Source organism: Oncorhynchus nerka, linkage group LG20 (genome assembly GCF_034236695.1).
Source record: "Oncorhynchus nerka isolate Pitt River linkage group LG20, Oner_Uvic_2.0, whole genome shotgun sequence".
Lineage (NCBI taxonomy): Eukaryota > Metazoa > Chordata > Actinopteri > Salmoniformes > Salmonidae > Oncorhynchus > Oncorhynchus nerka.
Window position 1 is genome coordinate 41,624,649 of NC_088415.1, and position 10,502 is coordinate 41,635,150.

The 10,502-nt window shown below is 43.4% G+C and overlaps 1 protein-coding gene across 2 annotated transcripts in view; it reads right to left on the reverse strand.

Moving 5' to 3' along the window:
* LOC115101911 (receptor tyrosine-protein kinase erbB-3-like) overlaps positions 1-10,502 on the reverse strand; it is a 35,974-nt gene that overhangs the window by 2,984 nt on the left and 22,488 nt on the right. For both annotated transcript variants that reach the window (XM_065005506.1, XM_065005505.1), the window contains 10 exons: positions 10,158-10,315; positions 10,000-10,053; positions 9,391-9,532; positions 8,973-9,191; positions 8,509-8,694; positions 8,091-8,249; positions 6,738-6,819; positions 6,492-6,638; positions 6,044-6,141; positions 78-251 (listed from right to left, as the gene is read on the reverse strand). In XM_065005506.1, coding sequence (XP_064861578.1) covers positions 78-251; positions 6,044-6,141; positions 6,492-6,638; positions 6,738-6,819; positions 8,091-8,249; positions 8,509-8,694; positions 8,973-9,191; positions 9,391-9,532; positions 10,000-10,053; positions 10,158-10,315 — 1,419 coding nt within the window. The remainder of the gene's footprint in view (positions 1-77; positions 252-6,043; positions 6,142-6,491; positions 6,639-6,737; positions 6,820-8,090; positions 8,250-8,508; positions 8,695-8,972; positions 9,192-9,390; positions 9,533-9,999; positions 10,054-10,157; positions 10,316-10,502) is intronic.

Below are 10,502 nucleotides of genomic sequence, written 5' to 3' on the forward strand. Positions count from 1 at the left end.
GTAACTCAATAGGTGTCAATTAGTGATTAGTGCCAAAATTCGAGTTATGTGTGCAGAATGCTGTAAGTAAGATTTACCCTGTATGAGCTCATCCTCAAACGAGAGAGAGTCCTGGATGGGGACAAGGTGAGAGGAGGAGTGGCCAAACCGTCCTCCAATCCCTCTTCATCCTGGTCCTCCAGGCCCGCTTCCAAATTGGCAAGCGCTGATCCCCGTTGGTGGGATTCTTCTGGCCCCGCCTCTCCTCTGTCCTATAGGCAAAGCGTCATTAATGAGGGCCGCGTTCGAAAGAGGATCAAAACCTTGGAATACGCTATGAAAGTGACGTGGCATTACGTCATACTTCCGGGGTCAGTCCCCTAATCAAAAATCATTTAAGATAAAGTGGAGACCGGAATTATTGATTCTCTTGCTAAAAGAAATAATACAAATACTGAGCTACAGGTAACTGCCAAAATGATGAAAACACCTGAGTAAATGGCGGATATAATGTATATTGAAAGTAGGTGCTTCCACACAGGTGTGGTTCCTGAGTTAATTAAGCAATTAACACCCCATTGTGCTTAGGGTCTTGTATAAAAATTCTGGGAATGCCATTATTTTGGCTACCAATGGCTATGCCCCCATAGGATGACAATGCCCCCATCCACAGGGAACAAGGGGGTCATTGAAGGGTTTGATGAGCATGAAAACGATGTAAACCATTGAACATTTATGGGAGATTATGGAGTGGCAGCATTTACCACCACCACCATAAAAAAACACCAAATGATGGAATTTCTTGTAGAAGAATGGTGTCGCATCCCTCCAATAGAGTTCCAGACACTTGTAGAATCTCTGCCAAGGTGCATTAAAGCTGATCTGACTCGTGGTGCCCCAACACCCTATTAAAGACACTTTATGTTGGTGTTTCCTTTATTTATGCTCCAAAAAAAAATTCAACAATTTTCTTTTATCCTAATAAAATTGCTCAGAGAAAGACATTTTGTTTAACAAGTAAAAATAAATAAATCATAATAATTATTGGATCCATGTTTTCAATACTCCAGTACCCTCCCTTTGTGAGGATAAAGACACTGAGCCTTTTTCTATTATGTTTTATGAGATTGGAGAACATATCGGGAGGGATCTTAGACCATTCCTCCGTACAGAATATTTCCAGATCCTTGATATCCTTCGTCTGTGCTTATGGACCACAGGTTTTCAACGGGGTTCAAGTCCAAAGACTGAGATGGCCATTGCAAAATGTTGATTTTGTGGTCAATTAACCATTTCTTAGTGGATTTTGATGTCTGCTATGGGTTATTGTCTTGCTGAAAGAACCACTTGCGGATCTTCCGAGTTTCACAGGCAGCAACCCCATAGAGATGATATGATGACTTAAAACAAATGTAATTATACACTACAACTTAAATATTTTATTAAAGTAAAGTAATATGAAGAAATTATGATTAATAATTGATAATTGATGAGAAGTAATGGGAAGTCACTACCATCATGGGACTTTTCTTAATTGTTTTATTCTGCATTGTTACAGCATTCAACCCACATAATGCATAGTGCATTTAATGTAAAAATAATAATAATTCAAACCGAAAAAAAAAATTGATTTAAAAAAATAATCGAACTGAAACCAAACCAACATCAAAAAGCACTAATCGCTCAGCACTACTACTTACCCTATAATAATGCAGTAAATAACAAATTTAGAACACAACTGCACACGTCATTACACATCATGAAATATATATTTGGCCATGCACACCAATGATAGGTTTGGCCTTGAAAAGAACAATGCATATGCAGAAAACACACTATATATATACAAACGTATGTGGACACGCCTTCAAATTAGTGGATTCGGCTATTTAGGCCCACCTGCCCCAACGCATAGTGCCAACTGTAAAGTTTGGTGAAGGAGGAATAATGGTCTCTGGCTGTTTTTCATGGTTCGGGTTAGGCCCCTTAGTTCCAGTGAAGGGAAATCTTAACGCTACAGCATACAATGGCATTCTAGATGATTCTGTGCTTCAAACTTTGTGGCAACATTTTGGGGATGGCTCTTCCTTGTTCCAGCATGACAATGCTGAATGTCTATACAGAAATGGTTTGTCGAGATTGGTGTGGAAGAACTTGACTGGCCTGCACAGAGCCCTGACCTCAACCCCCTCGAACACCTTTGGGATGAATTGGAACGCCAGATGCGAGCCAGGCCTCATCGCCCAACATCAGTGTCCGACCTCAATGCTCTTGTGGCTGAATGGAAGCAATGTTCCAACTTCTAGAGGAAAGCCTTCACAGAAGAGTGGACGCTGTTATAGCAGCTGGGGGACCAACTCCATATTAATGCCGATCATTTTGGAATGGGATGTTCAACAAGCAGGTGTCCACATACTTTTGGTCATGTTGTGTTCCTCATCCCTACTGTAAAATGTGGTGGTGGATCTTTGATGTTATGGGGATATTATGCTTCCACTGGTCCTTGGGCCCTGGTTAAGGTCAACGCCATCATGAACTTTACCCAGTACCAGGCCATTTTATCCAAAAACCTTGTTGCTGCTATCAGAAGGCTGAAACTTGGCCACAAGTGGATCTTCCAGCAAGACAATAACCCCAAGTACTAATCAAAATCCACAAAGAAGGCCTCCCGAGTGGTACAGCGGTCTAAGGCACAGCATCGCAGAGTTTTGCGGCGTCACTACAGCCTGGGGTTTGATCCTGTGTCAATACTGGCCATGACCGGGTGTCCCATGGGGCGGCGCACAATTGGCCCAGCGTCGTCCGGGTTAGGGGAGGGTTTGGCCAGGGGGGCTCTACTTGGTTCATCACAGCAACTTCGGTTGTCATTTGATCAGTGTTTCCTCCGACACATTGTTGCAGCTGGCTTCCGGGTTAAGCGATCGGGTGTTAAGAAGCGTGGTTTGGTGGTTCATGTTTCGGAGAACGAATGACTTGACCTTCGCCTGCTGCAGCAATGAGACAAGATCGTCATCACAAAATTGGGGGTAAACATTTTTTTTTATTATACAGTGCCTTGCGAAAGTATTCGGCCCCCTTGAACTTTGCAACCTTTTGCCACATTGCATGCAGGCTTCAAACATAAAGATATAAAACTGTATTTTTTTGTGAAGAATCAACAACAAGCGGGACACAATCATGAAGTGGAACGACATTTATTGGATATTTCAAACTTTTTTAACATATCAAAAACTGAAAAATTGGGCGTGCAAAATTATTCAGCCCCCTTAAGTTAATACTTTGTAGCGCCACCTGTTGCTGCGATTACAGCTGTAAGTCGCTTGGGGTATGTCTCTATCAGTTTTGCACATCGAGAGACTTACATTTTTTCCCATTCCTCCTTGCAAAACAGCTCGAGCTCAGTGAGGTTGGATGGAGAGCATTTGTGAACAGCAGTTTTCAGTTCTTTCCACAGATTCTCGATTGGATTCAGGTCTGGACTTTGACTCGGCCATTCTAACACCTGGATATGTTTATTTTTGAACCATTCCATTGTAGATTTTGTAGACTCCATCAGGTTTTCTTCTTTCTCCTGTATTTGGCTCCATCCATCTTCCCATCAATTTTAACCATCTTCCCTGTCCCTGCTGAAGAAAAGCAGGCCCAAACCATGATGCTGCCACCACCATGTTTGACAGTGGGGATGGTGTGTTCAGGGTGATGAGCTGTGTTGCTTTTACGCCAAACATAACGTTTTGCATTGTTGCCAAAAAGTTCAATTTTGGTTTCATCTGACCAGAGCACCTTCTTCCACATGTTTGGTGTGTCTCTTAGGTGGCTTGTGGCAAACTTTAAACGACACTTTTTATGGATATCTTTAAGAAATGGCTTTCTTCTTGCCACTCTTCCATAAAGGCCAGATTTGTGCAATATACGACTGATTGTTGTCCTATGGACAGAGTCTCCCACCTCAGCTGTAGATCTCTGCAGTTCATCCAGAGTGATCATGGGCCTCTTGGCTGCATCTCTGATCAGTCTTCTCCTTGTATGAGCTGAAAGTTTAGAGGGACGGCCAGGTCTTGGTAGATTTGCAGTGGTCTGATACTCCTTCCATTTCAATATTATCGCTTGCACAGTGCTCCTTGGGATGTTTAAAGCTTGGTGTTACGGATACAGTTATCCTGTGTGTGTGTGTATCCTGTGTGTGTTTCTTTTCACTCCTTCTCCCCTCACAGGTGAAAACCATCACTCCCCAATCAGTCAACAATCAATCATCAATCAGAAGACACACCTCCTCCTATTTCCTACCCTATCACAGTTCCTTCCCCATGGTTTAAAAACCCCATCATTTGTTTGTTCTAAAGCAATCTCTAGCTCAATCTCTCTGTAAATGCCATGTCTGTAGGACTCTGTGTTTCACTCTCGCTTTGTGTCTTAACCTCTCTTTTGTTTGATCACCTCCATAGCACTTTGTCATCACCTGTGAGTATTGTTTTTGGTTATGGTGTTTGTTTGTTTGTGGGAAAAGGGGGAATCCAAGACAAGTCGCCCATGGGCATACACTACCCGTAGGTGAACTTTGTTAAATACACTAGTTAGAACTGGGCGGACCACCCACTGTATTTTTGGTTAGTTAGTTAGCTGTTGTTAAAGTAGGCTAGTCTAGCTTAGGGGTGTTTTTGAATACTTATTGTTTCTTTCCTTGGGTCCAGCTCAGCCCCTTTTCCTGCTCCCCCCATTACCGTGTGTTTATAAATAAACCTAGAGTTTGACGGTAGATTTCTGTTGTCGTGGTTATTTCGTGCACACTTTTACTTTGTCACAATAATAATTTGCATGAGTTATGTTACGGGTCTCATTACCATCCCCCCTAGACTGTCGGGCCAAAAGGGATTCGTAACACTTGGGAAATCTTTTTGTATCCAAATACGGCTTTAAACTTCTTCACAACAGTATCTCGGACCTGCCTGGTGTGTTCCTTGTTCTTCATGATGCTCTCTGCGCTTTTAACGGACCTCTGAGACTATCACAGTGCAGGTGCATTTATACGGAGACTTGATTACGCACAGGTGGATTGTATTTATCATCATTAGTCATTTAGGTCAACATTGGATCATTCAGAGATCCTCACTGAACTTCTGGAGAGAGTTTGCTGCACTGAAAGTAAAGGGGCTGAATCATTTTGCACGCCCAATTTTTCAGTTTTTGATTTGTTAAAAAAGTTTGAAATTTCCAATAAATGTCGTTCCACTTCATGATTGTGTCCCACTTGTTGTTGATTCTTCACAAAAAAATACAGTTTTATATCTTTATGTTTGAGGCCTGAAATCTGGCAAAAGGTCGCAAAGTTCAAGGGGGCCGAATACTTTCGCAAGGCACTGTATATATTTTTTTAAATACACAAAGAAGTGACCACAAGATCAACATTTTGAAATGGCCATCTCAGTTTCCGGACTTGAACCCCCTTTGAAAACTTGTGGTTTGAATTGAAGAGGGAAGTTCATAAGTACAGACAAAGGATATCAAGGATCTGGAAAGATTCTGTATGGAGGAATGGTCTAAAGATCCCTCCCAATGTGTTCTCCAATCTCATAAAACATTTCTGGAAAAGGCTCAGTGTCGTAGCAAGGGCAGGGTGCGAGAGAATTGAAAACAGAGGGGTCAAAATTATTGACACCCATCTCGTTTAGTTTTTGTTTTATTACTCGTGAAACCAAATCTCTTTCTCTGAGCAATTATATTAGTATAAAAGGATGTAATTTTCCATTTTTTTCTGAGCATACAATATAACTTAGTATTTGTATAATTTATTCTATTCAGTCTTTGTTCATCTTTATCAAATGATCCAACACCAGATCCCACTGTATATGTACAATTCCATTATATTAGTGTTTGTGGATGACTTTACTTCTACCAGATACCTTTTTATTTATGCTGAAGACCACTGCGCTACATTTTTGCCCATTTTAAAAACCATTCAAAAAGCCTACAAAAGTTAACTATACAAGGCTACTTCCTGGAAAATGCTACATCACTTCTATAGCGTATAGACAGGAAAGTAATAGCGCTGTAATCTTTTCCTTACCTTGATGACAAGGTAGCGAGGCGGGTCTCTTGCCATGCGAATAAAGTCATTGGCCAGTTCTTTGAAGGTTGGTCGAATATTCTCGTCAATCATCCAGCCTGGTAATAGAAAACAATAGGATTTCTAATGTCCAAGGTTGCTGGGGTGCAGCCGCTGGCACCATGCATATACTGTAAGAGTATGAGATCAATTTGCGTGTGTCAAAGAGCACCGAGTGAGAGGTATGTTTTGTGTTAGTCACCCAATTGAAAAGAAGGTTGAACACATGTCATTTTAATAACAGCATTTCAACTATTAATGTTCTGACGGGGATCGTTTGTGGTCAAAACCTTGCCAATAAAAATAGGAGAATTTCAAAAGTGTGCTGGTAATTTTCCTCGTATCCCACGGCAGTTGTGTCGGTCGTTGGATGTGCATAGTGTGTACATTACTTTGTACGCTTACTCACACTTAACCATGACCATGTACACGTCTATGGTGCAGATGTGGGGCTGGGACAGACGCTCTCCCTTCTCCAGTAGACTGGGCACGTCCTGTGGCTGCATGGAGGCGTAGGGCTCTGCCCCAAATGACATCATCTCCCAGACTGTCACTCCTGGAGTCGGGAGAGGTGATGCATAATGACGACAGACGGACAGACAGACATACTGTACATGCACAAACATGTGATAAAATGCCGACCATGCTGTCTTACCGTAACTCCAGACGTCGCTCTGATGACTGTATGTCCGGAACAGGATACTCTCCAGGGCCATCCATTTGATGTTTATGGGAGTCTGGAAGTAACATAAACCACGTTTCCATACCATATAAAAAGAAATCACGACAGCTGTGATGGAAACAGGATGTTTCAGTACAATTTTATAAAGACAGAGAGATTATTTGTTGGTTCTACATGGTGGGATCTTTCTGTGTTGGTAAAATGTATGATATACGAGAAATGGTGGAGGAAATGCCTTTATGTGCAAATATTGATATAATAACCATCATATCGAAGTAAACTTAGAGTCATGCGATGATATGGTGTGTGGTCCTCCCACTACGACTCGGGAATCCATGCAGTTTATTAGGCTACAGATGAAATAAGTTATGATGAACTTCCCAGGGTGGTGAAAGTGCACGGTGATCCTCATGCCCCTTTCCAATAAATATCCAGGGTTTTATTCTGGTGACATGATGATCGATGCTTGGTTGGCGTTTGACAAATACAAATGTTCTCGCTCTTATTCGTAATAATCTCATTAGGTAGACCACCCTACCTGCACTGTATCTGCAAGCTGTTGGCTAGAACCCACGTACCAAGACCAGAATAGGCACATTTTCTATTCAAAGCAACAGTTTGTGACAAAAGTACCAGGTAGAGTTGAAAATCCGATAGTAAACACATTGTACTGCAGATTTCTACTTGGTATATGAAAACCTAAGCGAAAAAGTACATTAAGTGTGTATTACATCATCACGCACTGATTTCTCCCCCCCCCCCCCCCTGTGGAAACAGACCATTAGTGGGAAATGTGCATATTTCCTTTATAGAATGTTTGCATGAACATCCAATTGGATGGAAACCTAGCCATAGAAACAGAAAGGGAAGTACAACGACACATGACGCCGATGAGAAGCAGGTACGGGCATCAAACATTTAATCAGGAATAGGCCATAAACAAGACAGGAACAGCGTCAGCACACGGGTATACAAGGACATAAGACAATCAATGCAGAAGCAGGGAACAGAGACAGATATAGGGAAGGTAATGACAGAGGTTATTTAGTCCAGGTGAATCCAACAATTGCTGATGGGGGGCAGGTGTGCGTAATGATTGCGGCAGGAGTGCGCAATGCTGGGGAGCCTGGCGGGGAAGAGCGGGAGCAGGTGTGCGTAATGATTGCGGCAGGAGTGCGCAATGCTGGGGAGCCTGGCGGGGAAGAGCGGGAGCAGGTGTGACAGGAAGCTCATTCTGTCTGTTCTATTGGACAACCACTTGTGAAACATTATATATTGATAGATGCATTATGGAGAATGGAGCAGTGAGTCCTGAATCCTGATTACCTTGTTGCTGTCACTGTAGACATATTTCTTGTCATCGGGATAAAGCAAGTCAGCCACGCCATAGTCAGAAATCTGGACGAAATAATCACTTTTCAGCATCACGTTTCTCGCAGCCAGATTCCTGTGCACCATACAGTGCTCCTCTAGGTAGTACATGCCCTGAAGAGAAGACACACACAGGTTTCATCATAGAGACCTGATAATAACAGTCAAAAAGAAAGACCAGAGACTCAATAATAGAAACATAACGTATTTTTTCTCTGCTGTACCATAGTAAGAAAAAACGCTTTGGTTCCAGGTAGAACGTTTTAACCAAAGGGTTTTTTATAGGGGTTCATTAAAAGGGTTCTTTGAGGTGAACAGGACCTGGAACCAAAAAGGGTTCCACTGTTTATTGATCGTGACCCTGTGACCTTACCTTAGCTATCTGCACACACCAGTTGAGCAGTCTCTGCGGGTCCAGGCTGTCTTTGTGTTGCCTGATGTGCTCCAGTAAGGACCCCTGGCTGCTGAGCTGGGTGACCAGTTGGAGACTGGCACCTGGGCAGACACCTAAGAGCCTGACGATGTAGGGGTGGTCCAGACTGCCCATGGACAACATGTGCTGCACGGAAGCACACACAAGAGTGAGAGAGGGAATCAGACAGTGCCACAAGACTGTGTAAGCTCACTGAGCTAAAGCCCAGGCATTTGCTACGGGGAGCTAACGCGAGTATTTAGATCTCAGGCAAGGTTACTTTTCAATAAAAACCCACCTCCGTTACACAAACATATCTGGCAACAATAAGATTTGATTTGATTTGACAAGGGATTCTAGTGTATCCCGTCTAGAGGTGAGTAGAGTTACTCTGTGTCGGTGTGTTAAGAGCGTGTGGTTCTTACATCGGTGATCTCAGTGAAAGTCTGTCTGCCTGTGCGGTCTTGGATGGTCTTAATGGCTACAGGAATCTTCACGGAGTCTCCCTCAGGGATCCACAGGCCTTTGTGTACGGTGCCAAACACTCCAGAGCCCAGGACTTTGACCTTTTTCAGCTCTGGGGCCCTCAGGATCCGGGCATGAACCTTGGCTCCCTTCTCTCCTGGCCCCAGCGGCTCAAAACTCTGGCCACACACACACACACATGCACAGAGACACAAGTACATTAGCACACAAACACACTAGTTCACATTACACGAATGCACAAGTGCATTGGATACAATGGGCCTAAATTAGACTTCCTGATACTGTACATCCAATATTTCCCTCAGCTCTGCAGAAATTACTGTCATTTAAGTTGCTGTAGTTCCCTAAGAAGTTCACCTCTCCACTTTCCAGGTACCTCCTCATGGCTCTCTTCCTGTGGATGGCCAGGCCACGGTGGTACAGCATGCCCAACACAAACAATGCCAGGCAGACTATGAGGGCAGCCGGCACTCCCAACGCTATACCTGTGATCTGAGGGCTACAGGAGAAAAATGGGCATTTATTTCTTTATCGTAATTTATTTGCATTGGCTCTATGTACACTCACTAGACTCTACTCACACATACTACACTGACACACAAACACACACGCACACACACACACACACACATTATTATATATATCCTGATTGCCTAGTCAGTTTTACCCCTACCCAGATGTACATACAGTATTGCCTCAATTGCCTTAACCCTCTCATACCCCTGCACATTGACTCCGTACTGGTACTCCTTGTATATAGCCTAATTATTGGTTTTATTGTGTTATTTAGCAAATATTTGTCTTACTTTTTAACTCTGCATTGTTGGTTAAGGGCTTGTAAGTAAGCATTTCACTGTAAAGTCTACACCTGTTGTATTCGGCGCATGTGACCAATACAATTCGATTTGATTTGTTTGAGTGGGGGTGTGTGTTTTCACATAACCTCCAGCAGGGGGAGACACTCACCTAGTGGAGTGTCTAGTGTTGTCTATGCAGTCACTCAATCCTGGACCCGAACACCTGCAACAAGAGGCACAGCTTTACTCTGCAGCACACACATGCAGGCACACACACACACACATGCACACACACACCCACACACACACTCACATACACACACGCACCCCTGTGTGCAGTTGACATGGCAGGGCTCACAGTAGCTGTCCTTGTTGGGGTATTTGAAGATGAACTGCCCGTTCTCTCCGTTTACCCCACTGGGGCAGAAGGGCACACAGTGAGGACCATCTCTCAGACTGACACACATCACACACTCATCAGCTCCCTGAGAAAGGGGGAGAGAGAAAAAAACAAGAGAGACGGAGAAAGGAGGATAGGGAGGGAGGGAGGGAGGGAGGGAGGGAGGGGGAGGGAGGGAGAGGGAGGGAGGGAAATCCGTTATCAATGTGCATTAGAGAGGGCATGCAAGCTACTATATTGATGAACAGTGAAACATTTTCGGCACTCTTTCT